General features: G+C 41.8%; 2 protein-coding genes across 4 annotated transcripts in view; both read left to right on the top strand.

Moving 5' to 3' along the window:
* The first annotated feature begins 3,281 nt into the window (after positions 1–3,281).
* NSMCE4A (NSE4 homolog A, SMC5-SMC6 complex component) lies at positions 3,282–15,492 on the top strand. Its single transcript, XM_080348094.1, has 11 exons — positions 3,282–3,701; positions 5,354–5,434; positions 6,013–6,143; positions 7,159–7,310; positions 9,275–9,374; positions 11,967–12,057; positions 12,534–12,628; positions 13,370–13,418; positions 14,107–14,198; positions 14,781–14,872; positions 15,403–15,492. The coding sequence occupies exons 1-10, from the start codon at positions 3,404–3,406 to the stop codon at positions 14,862–14,864; spliced, it is 1,173 nt and encodes a 390-aa protein (XP_080204220.1). The 5' UTR covers positions 3,282–3,403; the 3' UTR covers positions 14,865–14,872; positions 15,403–15,492.
* Positions 15,493–16,519: 1,027 nt separating this feature from the next.
* ATE1 (arginyltransferase 1) overlaps positions 16,520–19,288 on the top strand; it is an 82,499-nt gene continuing 79,730 nt past the window's right edge. For all 3 annotated transcript variants that reach the window (XM_080348010.1, XM_080348009.1, XM_080348008.1), the window contains exons 1-4: positions 16,520–16,679; positions 17,907–17,970; positions 18,324–18,386; positions 19,014–19,117. In XM_080348010.1, coding sequence (XP_080204136.1) covers positions 16,577–16,679; positions 17,907–17,970; positions 18,324–18,386; positions 19,014–19,117 — 334 coding nt within the window. In that variant the 5' untranslated portion in view covers positions 16,520–16,576. The remainder of the gene's footprint in view (positions 16,680–17,906; positions 17,971–18,323; positions 18,387–19,013; positions 19,118–19,288) is intronic.

The raw sequence follows: 19,288 nt of genomic DNA, 5'->3' as shown, positions 1-19,288 counted from the left end.
GGAGGGAGGGAGAAGAAAAGAAGGAAGGAAGGAAGGAAGGAAGGAAGGAAGGAAGGAAGGAAGGAAGGAAGGAAGGAAGGAAGGAAGGAAAAAGAAGCCTCCTGCCTCATTCCATTCTTCATCCCTTTGCCTGTGTTCAGTTTGCTCTTGCCCACAGGGTCAGAAAAGAGGGAAAGCAGCTTGTTTCTTCTCGTGATGGAGGCGACAGATCCTTCAGCCCACTCCAAATGTGGTGGTTGAAGTCAGAGTGTTACATCTGTGAGCCTTTCAGGAAAAATAAAACATGCCATTTCAGTACAGAGTTGTCTTATCTCTAAACCCCCAAAGCACGTGTCACTGGAAGAGGAAACCCGCACCAATCGTAGCATTGACATGTAAGTAAAACATGTTTTCAGTTACATGGTATTTTTGGAAAAGCCTCCCTTGTAACACATTATTCCAGCAAGGAAAAACTTATTTGTGAGTTACCAGCCTTTAAACACATGTAATGAAGTTATATTCACATCAGCACAAGATATGAAGAAACGCTTGTGTGACAGGATTAAACCCATCACGGGAGTGCTGAGGTCAATTGTTTGCACGGTGCTAGCAACGTCTGATGGGCAATAACTTCTAGAGATCGCTATAAAGAAAAGCGAATTTCTGCGAATTTTCTTGGAATTCAGGAATTATCTGCTTACTAAAATTTCCACCTCCAAAAAATTGCCATGCATCCAATTTGCTATGCAAAATATGGGCACAGCTCTACAGAGCACTAATTGGCTTTTGCTTTTGCAAAAATCTGACGTTGTTGTGCATTTGCTTTGTTCCTCCATTAGAAATGTACTGGCTGGACCACCAAGGCAGCAGCTCTCTGGCTCTTCTCTGCTCTGAGGCATCATTGACGTTTGTGTATATTTCCTGTTCCTTCTTGCAAAGATTTTTTTTAAATGATTATTATTTTCCTAAACTAAATTGCTGTGTGACTATAGGGAAAAAGTGGAAGGTTCTGAGCACTTTAGTCTCCATCAGCATGACTTCCACATGTTGTCGTAGCAACCTTGTTTCAGTCTTTCACTTAATGAAACCTTCAAAGTAATTAAAAAGAAAGAGTTCCTGGGTTTGATCTGACAAGGTCTTTTTCCCTGACATCCCATCCAACTGGACCTCAGGTTTTTTTCATAGTTCTGTTAATAATTGTAATTTCATATTCCTTTGAAAATACCTTCAACCAGCAGACCGTATACTGTGATTTGATGGGCTGTGACCTTATCCACTCTGCTGAAAAAATACCTGGTGCAAGATTTGGGATTATCTGTAAATATGGAAATAAAAACTTCTGCAAGAACCAAGTATATGAACTCACACTTCCACATTGCTACAACAATTTTTCAAGTTAGCTGCACTCATTAAAATGAATTCCCTTAGCTGTGTTTGCTTGCAGAGCTGGCAGCAGAGTGGCAAGTGTGACATCTCAAATGTTTTGTTTCTGATGTTTTCAATTAGTCCAGGCCCATTTCAGGCTACCGGGATTATCTTTCTGTCAGGAACAGCCATTACCAGGCTACAGGTCTCGTGCAGCAATGTTCTCAGACAGTTAATTTCTTTCTTTATCTCTTTGTCTGGAATAATAGCATTTATTTTGGTGTATTCAAGAGAAAGCCAAAGAGTTCATGCTTCAGAATCATATGCAACACTCCTGGGCAGTGACTAAACTGTTTCATTTAAAAACATGTATTTTTCCATGCGTAGGAACATCTGCTGGCAGGTTTGGGGTCTTCACACCAGGAGGTCAATCTTCTAGATCTGGATATATGATTAGATATGATATTAAATCGAATGGTGGTCGATCCACAGTTTATTTGGTCTTGATGAGCACCAGCACACTGGGCAGCTCTAGAGATATAAGAGATGCACAGTTGACACCATTGGTAATTCACATCTCAGTCCTGTAAAAAAACCCACTATTTTTCTGTATCTGATGACAATGGAGCCCACCTATTACCTGCTGAAATGCTGTACCCATATGAGCTGCTGTGTATCACGGTGTATACAAAGTATGCATGTCAAAAATTAGAATTCAGTTGGAGATCCTCTCCTAAATGCCTGAAACTTGATGTGCACTTCTGCTCTCTAGAGGAAGCCAAAGAATTAATGGTGAAATATGTACACAGTGCATCTCTGCTAATAAATTTGAAATACTTAGGATACCTCTATGTGACTCTTCTCATTTCAATGAGAATAATGTTTTGCATATGAGACCTAAAATAGGGATGGAAATCTCAGCTGTTTTATGTGTTCTTTTAAAAAATCTGGGATTCATCAGTGCAAGTAACAACATGTTTTTTGTTAATGATCTGCCCCCCTTAATAAAACGACCTTTATTTTCTGTTAGAACTACAGAATACTTCATCCCAATGCCTTTTCTGTAATACAATGTATATTTCATTCTGTATCAATGACATGAAAGATGATTCCCAAATTTGAAAATCTCCAATGTTACTGTTCATTATGCCTTGAATGCATTATTTACGTAGCTTGTTATATGAACACACATTAACAGCGAAAGAAAAGTCAATTGGAAGATGTTCCTTTATCTGCCAGAGCACAGGTTCCTGCTTAGTGATTAATGTATACATATTATACAGAAACATATGCATTAGAAATGCTCAGTCAAGTGTATCATCCCTTCGTCTCTAATTTTCACCTCTTCTGCTCCACAGATGTGAGAGGAGATGAAAAGCAGATTAAAGATTTGTTACCATCAGTTTCACGGTCATTAACAAACATGGGCTTTTCTGCTCAATTTTTTAAAAGCGGATAGAAACCCCTCGCTTAATCCAAGAGGTGAACAGTCACGCCTCGGGTGTGCGAGAGCGGCCGATTTTCGGGGATTTATTCGAAATGCAGGCACAGGTTATTTTGGGGCAAGCCCAGCGCCTGCGAGCGCTGGTGGCCGCGGCTCCTGCCTCCCCGGGCCCGGCCGGTACTGCAGCGAGCGGCCGGTACCGCAGCGAAGCCACCGGTACCGCAGCGAAGCCACCGGTACCGCAGCGAGCGGCCGGTACCGCAGCGAAGCCACCGGTACCGCAGCGAGCGGCCGGTACCGCAGCGAGCGGCCGCCACCCCCGCGCCGCCTCCCGCCGGCGGGAGCGATCGCACCCGCGCACGCCCCGCGGCCTCCGCTCTTCTGCCGCCCCGGCAGCGACCTCGCGGGGTAGCAACCGCGGCAGCGCTCGCTCCGGCGGCCCCGCCCCGCCCCGCTCCGCCCCGTTCCTCCCCGCGGGTTTGGCCCTCTCGGGCCGCCGTCGCGACCGGTAACGGCGCCTCCAAGGGCGCCTTGCGCGGGGCCGGGCTGCCCGGGCGGCGGCCTCCCCGCGCCTCTTCTGCGGCGGCTGCTGAAGGGCCGGGGCGCCGAGCAGCGATGTCGGAGGCGAGTGGAAGCGGCGATTCCTCCTTCTCCTCCTTCCCCTCCTCGCCGCAGGGCGCGGAGCGCGGCCGCCTCTCGCTGCCGTCCACCTCCCGCAACGGCGCCGTGCCCCAGCACCGGCAGCAGCGGCTGTCGAGCCGCCCGCGCCCGCCGGCCTCCGGGGAGGAGGGAGAGGAGCCGGAGACGGCGGGAGACAAGCCCGGGCAGCCGGAGAGCGCCGGGGGCGTCGGCGATGAGCGCAGCAGGAGGATGATCCGGAACCAGTACCGGGAGCTCATCTACAACGTGCAGCGTAAGTCCGGGGCGGCTGCGCCCTCAGGAGCGGCCTGTGCCCGGTCCCGGGCGCCGTTCTCCGGCGGTGATGTGTGTGTGTGTGTGTCGGGGAAATGGGGCTGCGAGTGGATGCTGGGGCTTGTTGTGAGAAATAGTGTAGCCAGCAGGACCAGAGCAGTGGTTGTCCTCCTGCACTGGGCACTGGGGAAGCCAAACCTCCAGTCCTGGGGTCAGTTTTGGGCAACGACAAGAAAGCCCTTGAGGTGCTGGAGCGAGTTGAGAGAAGGGAACGGAGCTGGTGAGGGGCTGGAGCACAAGTGTGATGGGAGCGGCTGAGGGACCTGGGGGGTTCAGCTGGAGAACAGGAGCTGAGGGGAGACCTTCTGATCTCTGAACTGCCTGAAAGGAGCTTGGAGCACGGAGGGGGTTGGTCTCTGCTCCCAAGTAACAAGCGACAGGAGGAGAGGAAACAGACTTAAATTGCACCAGAGGAGGTTTAGATTGGATAATAGGAAAAAATTCTTCCCAGCAAGGGCTGTCAGGCATTGGAACAGGCTGCCCAGGGCAGTGCTGGAGTCACCATCCCTGGAGAGGTTTAAAAGATGCAGAGATGAGGTTCTTAGGGACAAGGGTTAGTGGTGGACTTGACAGTTGAACTCAATGATCTTAAAGGTCTTTTCCAACCAAAGCGATTCTATGATTGTGGTGTTTTGGTAACCTGGCCTTATTGTTTGAGGAACTCTTCAAGTTTTTGCGGGAACTCCCAAGTTCCCTGGGCTGCTGAAATTTTGCCCAGGGTTAGGAAGGTTGTGAGAGATTTGCTTGCATGTAATGTGTGTGACTGCATTGATGCAGGGAAGCTATTGGTCTTGAAACTGCAGGTACCAGTATCAGGACCAGGAAATCATTCTTAGGCTTTACAGAAAGTGCTATGGGATTTTTAGCACCTCTCTAGATAAATGTGTCAGTACTTCCCCCATGAATGTTCGGAGTGTGCTGTTTTTCTCATGAAAGCATAACAATAGTAATTTCACTAAGCAACCTGTGGTGTTAGTTGCTTTCTGCATGCTTGGTAAATTCGTAGGGTTGTTTTACAAGAGAATACAACACAGTTTATGGATGAAAACAGCAGTGGTGTGTCAGTGCATTGAGGATAGGGTTTATCCTTAAAAGCAGTGCTGTGAGCAGCTGTTCAGAATTGGACATCTGAAAGCCTTGTTAAATCATACGTATACCAACTGTTACATGTAAGTGACTGTGTTTGACATGCTGATCCTCGGAAATCACCAAGCAGGCATTTTTGGGGGGCTATTTGCTTCTTTAATGAAAATCTTTAATGACTTTTGGGTATGGCAACATGCAGAAAACAATGGTATCTGGTAGTTGCCTTTGTGCAGATATGTATATTTTACATATTTTATTGGAATCGTATAAATCTTATTCCATTGAAGTAAATGGAAAATTACCTCTTCAAACTGAGTTAATCCATAAACATTAATAAAACTGGAGTCTACATAGTCTTGCAATTAATGTACTGTAACTGTATTCCGTATTTTTCTTTGTGTGGTGGGCTATGAACCAGCCACTTTTGATTAAGGTGTAAGTATGTGTTTCTTGATGCTTCAATATTTAAGTAATTTAGGATTTCATTTGTGTCCTTTCCTCCCCCAGAAAATCGCGAGGATATGCTGAGTTCAAAAAGCAACAGACTGACGGAAGCTTTGGAAGAAGCCAATAAACTTTTTAGTGGAGGTAAAACCATTTCTTTGGTCCTTATTAGAGGTGTTTGACAGTTGTCCAAGTATGAGGTGATGATGCCTTATAAACAAAAAAGGGCCAGAGAATGAAGTTGAGGTCCAAGTACTTTATGAGAGTTATTAAAGTATAATTTGAAACAGATACGTTCAGTTGAAGAGGAATTGTTTGAATAAGGATCTATACATAATAATATAATAAATGTAATTAGTGTTTATTTGCACTTAGCAATACCCCTTGCTTTATCTCGACACTGTAGAACAATATGCGTAAGTCGTATATGTAAAAGATATTGGTGTAGAGGGTTTCATTTCGCTTGGAGAGGTGGAAAACATGTCAATGAAAGATGCATTTTATTCTTTAAGAGAATGTTATTTTTCCATGCTTGCCTTTGTCAGTGTTGTCCTCTCGTTTTCTCTCTCTGTTTATTTTAATGCAGATATTGTCAGGAATTGTGTTAGAGGTCATTGCAATAAAACAATTTACAAAGCTCTATAGTCAGGATATATGCTGAATTTTATTATTGCATTTTTTGACAATTTCGTATTATTAACCCCAAATCTTTTCTGTAACAGTTTCCTGTGCACGAGAGGCTGCGCTGGATGCCCAGTTTCTTGTCTTAGCATCAAATCTAGGGAAGGAGAAGGCCAATGAGTTGCATTCTGAGATGACAGCATTTGATTCACTAGCATTTGCAGAGGACTTGGTGAGTTCTAGACTGAATTTGCCAACAATTTTGCTAGAAGTTTGTCCTATTTGTTACAGAATCATAAAGTAAAAGCCTCATTGTCTGGCAGTGCGGTACAGTTCTAATTGAATTTAACTCTTCTTATAAATTTATTTGATTAACTTTTATGTTAGTGTTATTTGTTTAAAACTATATAAATGTTTCCAATACTAGAGGACAGTTAATTTCCCTCCATAGAGGAATATTAACTCAAAATGCAGACGACCCTCCTTGGTGTTGCGTTGCTGCTTTGTCACAGTTTGGTCAGTTCGTGCCATTAAGGTAGTCTCATGCACTTTTTTTTTAACTCACTATTTTGTAGATTACCAGCAGTTAAGTATTTTCTTGGTCCTGTCTACTGCTTTATATGCTTTTGAATGAAGTTCTCCACACTCTGTGTAACTGACATGAAATGGGACTTTGGAGTACTTGCCTGCTTTAGACTTGACATGTTTGTCCCTTTGTACTGGTGGAAGAGTCAGTTCAGAATAGCTTTGAACAGACTTCCTTTTCCTCCTGAAAATTTTCTCTTATGTTAGAGTAGACTAATAAGGATTCTGAGTCTTTGGTCCAGTCTAGAGCTCTGCAATATAAAAAAAACCCATCAAGTTCAGTTGTTCTCTTGAATTTTTTCCTGAGGAAGTCTGTATTGGGGGATGCAGAGTTAGACCAATTAAGTTCTTCTTTGATATTTGAGGGGGTTCAGAAACTGTGCGACATCTTAGCTTTACAGTGCAATTTCAGTAATAATTCATGCATAATTGAAATACAGAATATTGGAATATAGGTGGTTTTATTTACCTATAGCTCTTTTAATCATTGCTCGTTGAACACAAGTCTGTGAGTGTCTTTATCTTCTCACAGTATCTTCAGGTCCTTATGCAGTGATATTAAATATTAATCTAGCAAGACAAACACCATAATACAGTGTTTCACCATTCATGTATGTACTGATCTTTAAGTGAATTTTCATTGAAGCTTTTTTCTTTTGTAGCTAACCTTCATGGGTATAAATCGCATAGAAGTGGACGAAAATGATAGTGATTCTGAGGGCATTTCAGGTGGCTACTTACCCAGTAATGCCTGGCATAAGCTGGGGGAAGAAACGGAAAAGTACTTCAGAAGAGCACCTTCTTTTCACTATATGTAAGTTTATTTAAGGAAATAGTATATGTTACAGCACAAGCTAATGGCCTTATTTGATTCTTTAATGCCCTGAGCTTGAATAGAGTTTAATCTTGGGTCACAAACTGTCAACAAGAACTTCTGTGTGGTCTCTGTTCTTATGGTGCAGTGAACTCCTTGACTACAAAATACTTCATAATATTTTTGTCTTTGATTTTGGTTTGTCTTAACTTACAGAATAATATTGCTTGGATCTAGTAGTGATAGCAAGGTGTTCTTGATTGACCCGTTTCAGACCAAAACCAGTAGACATAATCCTCCTTTCTTTAAAAGCTGACTCTTCCCTCATCTTTCTCTCCCTGTACAATCTGCAGCCAGAATAATGAATAAAGGAAGGTTTTGCTTTATTATTTCCTAAACAGTTGTGGAAGGTCAATTTCTCAGGGTCTATATCTTTTACCTGATGATTGTATTATCATGAAGAGACCAACAGTTCTCCTATGTCTGTGTTAATGGGTTGTCTTTTAGAGTCTTGTTTTCTGGCTCTGCCTTCAGAAAAAAAATCACCTGGTTACTGGGAAGTGGCCTGATGTAGAATCAGCGTCATCTCTCCTGATGTGTAGACAACCCATTTAGTTGGAGCCTTTTTATCTACTGTCAAATGGCCCTTAATTGTGTGGTTTATAGATGATGCTCCAATTTAAATCTCTCGTGAAGTCAGCTGGCAATAGCAGGATCTAGTTAAATTATATTATCAAGAGTAGAGCTGATAGACTGTTAATGAGTTGTCTGTGCATTTATACTTGTTCCACTCCCATGTAAATATCACTGTAAGAAAGTTGCTGAATGTAACAACTTAATCATACAATACCTGATATTTGATGTTGGATAGCTAATTCACATATTTCAAACTTGTGTTTGCACTTTCAAGCTGTAAGCTCTAGCTGATAAGTCTATGATAAGTCTATTTTCCAATAAGTTTTTATAATCTTAAGACAAAACTGATTGTGAGAAAGACTTCTTTTTTTCTCATTAGTTGCATTTTGACATCTTAAGTAATGATGGGCTTCTTTTGACGGAAGATGTGTGAATATTAGCAAAATGTTGATTTTTAAATAATAAAGTGTAGTACTCAGTTTGGGAAAAGAACTACTCCATTTATTCTTATATGAGGCTTGAGTTGTGGGGTTTTTTTCACACTCAGTCTGTGACTTCTGAAATTGAGCAGTTGCAACTCACTCAAGATAGGGAAAAATATGTACTGCAGAATTTTTGGGTGCCTGCTGAACTAACTTGAATTGAGTCTCAATTCACACTCTCTCCTTTAGGCATCTAACTTGATGGAGATTCAAGGCAACCAAAGTTAGGAACCTAAGTTCCTTATATAGTCAATGGAGAGAGGTAAGCACTTCCAGAAAGTGCCTAAATCTAACAGGTATATTACGCTCATGTTGTTTAATGAGAAACTTTGGATCTCTTAGTATACTGAATGTTCTATTAATTGACTATCTTTTCAAATTTATTGTATTTTATTTTATTAAAAAAAAAGCTTACTGCAAACCTGACCTTACAGAAACTAAACAATAGATGAAAAAGAAATAAATATCGTATGGAGAGAGTCTTCAGGCAGAGAAATGTAACAAATAGAAATGGAGATATAGGAGAGTATAAACCATATACTCTGATTTATTTCCTAAGTCATTTTAAGAAAAGTAGATTTAAAGTTTTCAGTTTAAACAAAAAGAATTGGAATAATTGCATCAAATTTTATACATCCTGTTGACAATCTGGTATGAGGCTGCCAACATAAATTGGGAGCGACTTTTGGGGATGGTTGTTTACCAAAATCTCTGAATGTTTTATTTTTAGATATGAGTCATTACTTTGCACTTCTATCAGGAGATCAACTGCTCGGTATGTAGGGTTTTTTTTAGCATACAATATAAAACATATTTCTATATATATGTTCTTTTTCTTTTGGTTAGGTTGGGATCTTTCAAGTCTGAACCTCCTGTACCAAGGCAACGGATCGAAAGGCAGAAAAAGGCTCCAGGAGGACAAGAAAAACGGGCAATGCCTGCCCAGGTTTGTGAAGTGTTACCTTTTTAATGATTTGTAATGGCATAGTTATTACAAGTGGCTTTTAAATCTTTCTGTTCATGGTGGTTTGGGTTTTGTGGTTACGACTTGTGTAGTACTAAAGGACTGAGAGTTGGTTAGTAGGCTTCTTGATTTGTTTTGTGTGGACTGCAGTATTTCACCGAATGGAAGGAAATATGATGCCCAGACTGATTTCAAGTTCAGAAATAGGTTTTACAGTCTGATTTTTCAAGTTCAAATTGGCTTATTTGCTCTGCTGATTGCTTTGAAAAGAGACAAAAAAACCTCACTTATTTAAGTTAGTGTGTTTTCAAATTTTATTTAAAAAATGTCTAACAGTGTGTGGCATTTGCACAGAAGTGTGGTTAACAGCAGCAAGCTAATTAGCTCACTTATACACTAGTTTCCGTGTTTACTGTTTCCCTCTTCTTTCTGTTCTACTCTGGCAGAAAGGCAAAAGTCTGAGAATACTGCGAGGCTTATATTTGAAACTTTGGAAAAGTAAACCACATTGTTATGGGGAACCTCTGGCTGATAATGCCAGTACATAGAGGCGAAACGTTGAGTGTGTCTTTATAAATACAGCCCAGTTCATAATAATCCAAATAGTGATAGAAATGATTCAGATAGAGTTTGGAGTGGGAAGAAGAGGAGCTGGAGAGTTTGAGAGAGTTGCTTCCAGAAGTGAGTGATGGGTCTTTGTGGGTTGCTCAGGTTAACGCTGATGATCAGCATGGTTGTTAACATGTGTTAAACACATGGTGCTGTGTGAAAGTGTCTGTAACTTGCTTTATTGTGAGGTGGTCAAAGGGAAAGTGGTGGTTCATGGGAACAGCAAACAGCTTACTGAAGACTGTACTTGAAAAGTGAATTTGCTACTCTGCTGGTTACAGTACTTGAAGGATGATTGGGGTACCCTGCTTTAGAGATCATGAACAAATCTGTAAAATGACAATAAGCGTGTCCTTTGACCACGTTAAACTTCATGCCATGACATTTCTTCCATGTAAACTTGGGTTCCTTTCCTGAAAAATAGTTAAAGATCTTCACTGACAGGAGCTCTAGGTGCACTGCCCAAGTTGCAGAAGGCAAAGGCAGGGACTGGGAGAATATAAGCAACGTGGCTTCGTTAAGGGCAAATCATGCTTGTTAAATTTGGTGGCCTTCTATGATGGGGTTACAGCATTGGTGGACAGGGGAAGAGCAACTGATACCATCTGCCTGGACTTGTGCAAAGCATTTGACTCTGCCCCGCATGATGGCCTTGTCTCTAAATTGGAGAGACATGGATTTGAAGGATGGTGGATAAGGAGTTGGGTGGATGGTCACTCCCAGAGTTGCTGCCAACGGCTCGATGTCCTTGTGGAGACCAGTGACGAGTGGTGTTCCTCAGGGGTCAGTGCTGGGACTGGTGTTGTTTAATAGCCTTGACGGTGACATGGACGGTGGGATAGAGTGCACCCTCTGCAAGTTGGCCAGTGACACCAAACTGTGTGGTGCAGTCAACAGGCTGAAGGGAAGAGATGCTGTCCAGAGGGACCTTGACAAGCTGGAGAGGTGGGTCCATGCAAACCTTGTGAATTTCAGCAAAGCCAAGTGCAAGGTCCTGCACATGGGTTGGGGCAATCCCAAACAGGCTGAGTGGAGAATGGATTGAGAGCAGCCTCGAGGAGAAGGACTTGGAGGTGTTGGTTGATGAGAAGCTCAACATGACCCAGCAGTGTGTGCCTGCAGCCCAGAAAGCCAACCGTGGCCTGGGCTTCATCAAGAGAAGCATAACCAGCCGGCCAAAGGAGGTGATTCTGCTCCTGGTGATACTCTGCTCTGGTGAGACCCCCACCTGCAATGCTGTGTCCAGCTCTGGAGTCCCCAGCATCAGAAGGACATGGACCTGTTGGAGCAAGTCCAGAGGAGGCTGTGAAGATGATCAGATGGCTGGAGCCTTCTCCTCTGAAGACAGGCTGAGAGTTGGGGTTTTTCAGCCTGGAGAAGACTCTTGGGAGACCTTACAGCAGCCTTCCAGGCCCTAAAGGGGGCCTACAAAAAAGCTGGAGAGGGACTTTTTAAAAGGGGGTGTATTGATAGAACAAGGGGTAATGACTTTAAACTGGAAGAGAGGAGATTTACCTTGGATATAAGGAAGAAATTCTTCCCCATGAGGGTGGTGAGGCCCTGGAACAGGCTGCTTAGAGCAGCTGTGGATGAAGCATCCCTGGAGACATCCCAGGCCAGGCTGGACGGGGCTCTGAGCAACCTGAGCTGGTGAAGATGTCCCTGCTCATGGCCCTGCTCCCTTCCAACCCAAACCGTTCTATGATTATATGATCTTAATGTACTGCCCTTTTACCCTTATAAATAAACTTCTTCAGTAAACAGACCTTTCAATTTGATATTGTAATATGGGAATTAATTGCTAAAGCACTTTGTCACTTGTCTCACTCATGCTTGTGTGTGTCTGTAACTGTGCATATGTGGCATAGAGAGAAAAATTTATTTCACGTGGTCGTAAAAGGCCCTTTTGTTATTCTTGTTTTAAAACAGTGATTGTTTGAGGTGAAAATATGTTTCTTTTTCCAGTTAAAAAAAATGGAAGAGTCTCATCAGGAAGCTACAGAAAAAGAAGTAGAGAGGATTTTGGGATTATTGCAAACCCATTTTAAAAATGATCGTAAGTATGATTCAGTTAAGCTTTTAAAGCATTGATTTGAGAAAACGAATACTCTTCTACAGTTAAGAGTGACTGAACTGTAGAAAGAAAGTTAGGTGGAGTTAGCAAGTAGAAATCTTTATGTTGAAGGATATATACTATGTGTTTTTTTACGAACACTGCTCAGTTTCTGTTAGAAAAGTAAGTTTAAATCCTACCCTCTCCCTCTTATTGGAGCCTGGCACTTTTTAGAAAGCAAAGAGTCCCTGCGTATGTGTTTACATGTGGCAAAAGAGGGGAAGAAGATAATAGTCTCTTGAAACTTTGTTTCTTTCTGTAGGCAAGTGGGAATTCAGCAGTGTAACTAAATTGACATAAACATGGTTAGCTTTGAAAAGCCACTAGTGACTTCGCTAAGTTTGTGTTTATGTGTATTAGCTCTGTGTATACGATACCACTTGATGGTTTTATTAACAAACCCATTTTTTCATCTCTAGCCGATACACCTATTTCCTTCTTTGACCTTGTGATTGATCCAAACTCTTTTGCACGCACTGTGGAAAACATCTTTCACGTGTCCTTCATTATAAGGGTAAGGCGTGACATGTTCTTGAAATCTTATTTTAGATATTGGAATTGTCGGGAAATACTGATTTGTTTTATAACTTTCATATTGACAGATTAGCATTTAAATATCAGGAATCCTAATTAGTTTTCTATGAACAGTCCATGATATTTTGGTAATTGAATAAAAAAGAAAACAGAGTTGGCAAACTAATTTTTTAATTAGCTTTTTCTACTACAGCAAAAATTTCACGATTGTTTTATTGGTTATCAATACACTTTTCAAACAGTGATTCTAGCTCACATTATTTTAGGTTATAGAAGAGTTATTGAGGTTGTAGGAAAGTCTGTCAGTTCTGTGTTTTATATTCTCTTTGAATTTCTAGATTTGCACTTCAAACTGTACTTAGTTTGTCCAACAAATGAATTTGGGAAAAGGGTAAAACTTATATTTCGACTAAATGCAGGCTTATAGTCAATAGTGATGTGATTGTGAAGAGTTGACTCAAGTATATATAATGAATAATAATTATTTTTAATAAATCAATTTAAAAAAAATCCATCAGTTACCAACTGCCCTATATCAGCTGCATTCTTTATGAATAAAGTGCTATATTTAAATAACTTTTATTATTTGATATGCCAATTAAGATTATTTATCAATATATCCAGCTGTTTATGATGATGTAATATATTAAATATATGAAATCTCAGTACCTTATCGTAATTAGTTCTAATTTCTGAAACTTTAAATCCTACTGTCTTTTAGGATGGTTTTGCAAGATTAAAGTTGGATGACGATAAACTGCCAATAATAGGTAAAATCTGGCTTTAAAATACTATAGTTGTTTTTTGTTACAACATTGAGAATTAGCTCCGTTTTACATGTTCACAGAGTTTTAGGTGTATTTTTCACTGCAGGAGTAGAGATTTGGGTACATCCAGTGAACGTAACTGAAGGTGTAAAGAGATTAATGAGAGGAACTGAAAGATTGAGTCTCTTTATGTATCAAAATACAGGAAAAGGCCATTATGCTGATCTATACAAATTATATTAATAGAAGTAAAAGGTTATTACCTTTCCTTTTAAGAGATATTTTTGCTAATAAGTACATGAACAATGTTACACTTAGAAGATATATTTTGAGGTGCAAGTGGTCTCCTTTGTGTGAGCTGGGAAGGGCTGCAAGTTCCAAATTGAAAAGGAAACGCCATCCTATGTATGAGGTGTTTGGCTTTCATTCCCACGGGATATCAACAGGATTAAGACTTTGGTGGGATTTCTGAAAGGATTACTTATGTCCTTCTGAGACTGAAAAATGTAAGTTTCTAAATTTTTAGGACATAAGACCGAAGAAATTTCTTAAGCATATGGTACAGGCTATTGATAGAGCCTGGCTTACTGGAGCAGGTATAATTGGTTTGCTTTTGGTGAAGCTTTTGTATTCTTGAAGGAAACGGACTTTGAAAGTGTAAAGACTATAAAAATAACTCTACTTTGAACAGAGCCTTCAAAAGACAGCGAGGGAAGAGAGAACGACCGTGGTGCTGGAGCGCGGAACCAGATTGTCATATCTCTGAACCAGCAAGAATGGAAGGTATAATAGAGAGAGCTTGATACTTTTGATTATTTGTTTTTTCCTTAAGTGTAAGAATAAATCTGAGAGCTGTGCTGTTAAGTACTGTGATGAGGGCAAGCGTTCCTGTGTACATTATAATTTCATTTAATTTTATGCATTCCAGAACAATCACAAATCTAACAAATGCTCTTAACTGCAAAAAAACTGACAGTTGGGATAGAGATTTCATCTTTGATCCTTGAAGCCTGGTCAGTTTAAGTGCTTTTAAGCTGTGCAGTGACTTGCTTTTACGTTTTTATGTGAGGATGGTGTAAGTCTGGAGTCTGTTTCTTCCCTTCTATAAGATACTTGTGTCTAGTGGGGAAGTTCTCAGTACAATTTCCTCACTGCTTGCTGTTTCTAATAAATCTTAGACAAAAAGTAGTTTTTACCACACACAGCTCTTCTCCTTTATCCCTCACTCAGAATGTGCAGAAGAAACTTGGTGATTTGAAATAGTGCTTTAATATGAGAAACTTTACTCCTTACCTGGTGGTAACTGCAATTAAATTACAGTAATTGAGCTTTTGTAACTTAAATACTCTTGTCATCTCTCACCAGGAGATCGTAGAAACATATGAAATAACAGAACCCATGATTAGCCCTCCTGATGATGGAAATGAAGATGACATGGAGATAGCTTAATACTTACAGTAAGTTCTTTTAATGAATCAAGCTAAATAAGGATGCAGTGTATGAGTTCCTTATGCATGTGGAATTGCTGCAGGGAAACCACCTGTGACTTGTAAATGTAGAAAAACTATAAGCAGGATAACTGTGTAAGGTCTGCAACATTTCTATAGTCTTGATCTCTTCATGGAACAAAATGTCATCTAGTCTTCAGTAATTCACTGAAAAAAACCCCTTTATTTTTAGATTTGATGGTCTGTTAAGTGATATGCTTGAGATAATTTTTGGAAATATATACTAGGGATGTAATGCAGTGAAGAAACAGCTTAGTTTTTGTACTTTTTCTTGTTTTTTAAACCTACTGACAGTTCATGAGTGAATACATTAGGCTGAAGGACTTAGGGGAGAAGGGGAGGGGAAGACCCTCTGGTTCCCTCTAAAGTGCTTTAAAAGATAAGACTGAATGATTTTATTGTCACAGTTGTTTGGTAAGTTTCAAATCTTAATGCATATTGTCTGATTGTCTTCTGTATTTTTTTTTCTTTCCCTCTAGGTGCCTTAAAGAATTTTAAAATGTTTTCTTCAGAAAGAATTTTATATGTATATATTGTAAAATTAAATTTATTTTTATTGGAACATCTGAGCGCTTTTCTATAAGCCGTCTTGTTTATACGTGTCACAAGGTTATTACCGTGTATTTTCTATTTATTATGGCTATGTTTACTTTATATAGTTTACTGACACTTACAAGCTTTCATAAACAGGAGATGCTGTCCCCCTCCTTTCATCCCTTGTCTCTCCCCTATAGCAGCCTGCAAGTGGAATTTATTAATACCTGATTAACCACCTCTGCTGTGATAATCTTATCTAAATGATCTTGGGTGCTGCAGGAGAAGTTTAATATTGTCTTTCTCACTCTTCTGGCAATCAAGGTTTGGCTTTGAAAATTTAACCTTAATTACAGATAAAAATTCCTTCTTCCTTTTCTTTTTTCTTAAGTCAATCACATGTATTTGGTTTTGTAACTTAAGCAGCACAGCTATACTAGGCCATGGAGGTATTTTCTTCAAAATTAATAAATTCTACCTCCATTTCCAGAAAATATTTCTGGATTTTTTAGTATTCCTTCCTTTTATGATAATAAGGGTTATAATAAGGGTTTCTGAGCGAGCAGCTGGGGTGGTGGGTACCAAGTGACCCGTCCTGCTGCTAGCGCCCCTGTTAGAGCACGTTTCTCGGGATGCTAACGTGAGGTCAGGCTGTGAATTTGATCATTTTTGGTCATTTACATCGAAGCTGGAGCTCCGTGTTCCCGCGGCCGGGGAGGCCGGGCCGGGCGGGGCGCTGGGGGGCGGGCAGGACGCAGTGGGGCCGCGGGCGCTATGGCTGCCGCCGTGGTGGAGTACAAGGGCTGGAAGGAGGGCTACCGCTGCGGGTACTGCGCCTCGGAGCGGGGGAAGGTCTCCGCCGGTAAGTGGGCGGAGGAGGGACCGGCCAGGGGCCGGTGGCGGGACCGGGGGCCAGGGTGAGGGAGCGCGGCCGCCCGCACTAAAGATGGGGAACCAGTAGTGAATATGGCGGGGCCGCCGTTTCCTGTGGGCGCTGCCGGTGCTTTGCCCGTAGCAAAGATGGCGGCGGCAGCGCCTGTTTCCGGGCGCCCCGGGGTGCGGTGGGGAGCGGCGGGGAGGCCGCTGTCCTGAGCCGGGCGGCGGGTCAGCGGCGGGGAGATGGCGGCGGCCGACAGCTCTCCGAGTATCGTCGAGTACTTCGGAGGAGAGGATGGCTACCGCTGTGGCTACTGCAAGAGCGACACCGGCAACCTCTCCCACGGTGCGGCCCGGGGGCTGGGCGGGCTGGGAGCGGAGCGGGGAGCGGGCCGGGCAGGGGCGGCTGGAGGCCGCGGGGCTGCTCCTGCCCGAGGGGTTGGCAGCGGCCCCGGCCTTTCCGCGTCTGTCCCGCCGGGAGCGGGAGGTGCCCGAACCGCCGGGCTTGCGGGCGTCCCGGGGCAGCCGAAGGGGCTGAGCCGGGCCCGGCGGGCGCGGGCTCGGGGTGCAGCCAGAGGGGTCGGTGTGGGGCTGGGGCTCGGCGGGAAACCTCACCCGGTGGCCCGGTTATAGAGGAGAGCTGCTGTGTTCTGCAGGAAAACACCAAACATAACGGGATCTTATAAATGCTTTGGGATCTTACCAATGCTGATAAATATCTCAGGGTGGGTGTCAAGAGGAGGGACCAGACTCCTTTCAGTGGTGCCCAGTGACAGGATGAGGGGCAACGGGCACAAACTGAAGCACAGGAGGTTCCATCTGAACATGAGGAGAAACTTCTTTCCTGTGAGGTGCCAGAGCTTGGCCCAGGCTGCCCAGAGAGGCTGTGGAGTCTCCTTCTCTGAGACATTCAAACCCGCCTGGACACGACCCTGTGTGATCTGCTCTGTGACCCTGCATGAGCAGGTGGGTTGGACTGGGGGATCTCCAGAGGTCCCTTTAAACCAACCAGCCTGTGATTCTGTGAAAGCTTTGTAAAGGACGAAATTTCATTCTTTCCACTAAAGCTGTGGCCGGTTTTGCTTAGGCCAGCTCAGTGGGAAGCAGATGGTGAAGAGGTGACAGTCCCCAAGCTCTGCTCAGCCAGGTTCTTCTGCGGGAGGTCCCTGCGCATGGTCTGTGTCAGTTTCAGCGCCCTCCGGAGAGTTCTGATCCAGTGTTTCCAAACGATTTTTACAAAATTAAAGAACAATTTTATGCTATTTTCTTGGTGTATCTCTGGGAAATATAGCAGGTGGAGAGGCTGATTTTCAACTTGTACAGTCAGAGCAATGCAGTTGATTGTATCCCAAGATTTGATTTTGATTTTTCTTACTCTAATGTGGATGTCGGAAGGAAAATTACAAGAAAGGAAGGAAATTTACGAATATGCCAAAACCTTGCAAGACATCTATTGGAAACTTACCATTAGCTACTCAGATTTATAGTGATATTTCTGTAGAACACGTTGTATTTTAATGTTTTAAAGCACGACTGTGGTCAGTCAAGTATATTACTGTATCATTTATTTCAGGTATGTGGGCGCATTCAATGACAGTTCAAGATTACCAGGATCTCATAGACAGAGGATGGCGAAGGTAAATTGAAAAAGAAAACACAAAGCCATGTTTTCTATTTTGATTCAATTTAGAATGTAGATTTAAAGTTTAGGTCTGTGAAACCAGTTAACTAATTTCTATAAGTAACGAGGGTAGAAGTATTTGTCCAGTGTTCCGTGACTTTTTGTAACATGATACTACTGAATGGGAAAATATTTGGTTATTTTAGAAGAACGGTTTTTTAGCATAGCAGCAAAAAGGTGAAGAACTTGATTCTTGACTTTTGTTGCTTGTCATGTAATATTTTGATATTTTAACAAAAAAAGTTGGTCTTTCAATTATTTTGTAGTATAACCAACAAGAAATCGTTCCATATTTATTATTATCTTTAGATGTGGAAAGTACGTCTACAAACCTATCATGAATCAAACGTGTTGTCCTCAATACACAATAAGGTAAGAAGCTCGAAATATATTACTGTGATTTGATCTCTTCAAATATGTCCAACTATTTATGTTTACTGCTTTAAATACAAATACCTGATATGTTTTGCTGCTTTAATGATGCTTTGAATAATGAATATATGCTGTTGGGTTTGTGCACGGGCACACCAGTGGCTCTCTTGCTCACTGGTTTTAGGTGAACCAGCATGTCTGTATTGCACAAACGCCACTTTAGTAGCCCAAATAAGAGGCTCTCAGTTGAATAAATATAAATAATTGTAGATATACTTTTCTGCCTTTAGTATCAGTAGTGCATCTATAAGATGCATAAGTGAAAAAATCCTGGTGTATTACCATGCTAAGAAAGTTTTTTTAATGCAGTGCTTGAGGCCCCCTTGGCATATTATAGTGATACACACATGAAACATGACATTACGAATGATATTATGCGGTACAAGGCAACATAACTTCATTAACTCAAAAGTGTCAGTAAAATATTTGGCCACTTACTGTAAGACAATATAAGATAGAATTAGAAATCATATATACAGTGTAACTTTTTGAAGTGGTTTCTTAACACTTTTTTTTTCTGAAATAATCTTTCACAAAAGAATTAATCATATTTTTTATCCTTTTAAGGTGCCAAGCTTTGCATTTTCAGGCCTCTAAATCTCACAAGAAAGTTCTGAAGAAGATGTTGAAATTCATTTCCAAAGGAGATGTTTCGAAGGCAGCGAGTGAAGGTAAGAATTCCTTAGTGCTTGAAAACCAACGCTGATGTTTGAAAGGAGGATCAAATACTTGCTGCAGCGATCAGATGGCTGGATACAGATCAAATTTTTGTATATAAACCCCTTGATAAAGGGCTGGCCTGGTCGTGTCTTTATGGTGTGTTTCGAATCGAGCGCTGTGTA

This window comes from Nesoenas mayeri (assembly GCF_963082525.1).
Source record: "Nesoenas mayeri genome assembly, chromosome: 7".
In the NCBI taxonomy this organism is placed as follows: domain Eukaryota; kingdom Metazoa; phylum Chordata; class Aves; order Columbiformes; family Columbidae; genus Nesoenas; species Nesoenas mayeri.
Note: the sequence above shows the minus strand (reverse complement) of the source record. Positions and strands in the feature narration are given on the sequence as shown.

Coding starts and splice junctions, on each gene's coding strand:
- NSMCE4A (XM_080348094.1), top strand. CDS start 3,404: ATGTCGGAGGCGAGTGGAAGCGGCGATTCCTCCTTCTCCTCCTTCCCC. Junction 3,702..5,353: donor GCTCATCTACAACGTGCAGC/GTAAGTCCGGGG, acceptor TTCCTCCCCCAG/AAAATCGCGAGGATATGCTG. Junction 9,375..11,966: donor AACGGGCAATGCCTGCCCAG/GTTTGTGAAGTG, acceptor TTCTTTTTCCAG/TTAAAAAAAATGGAAGAGTC.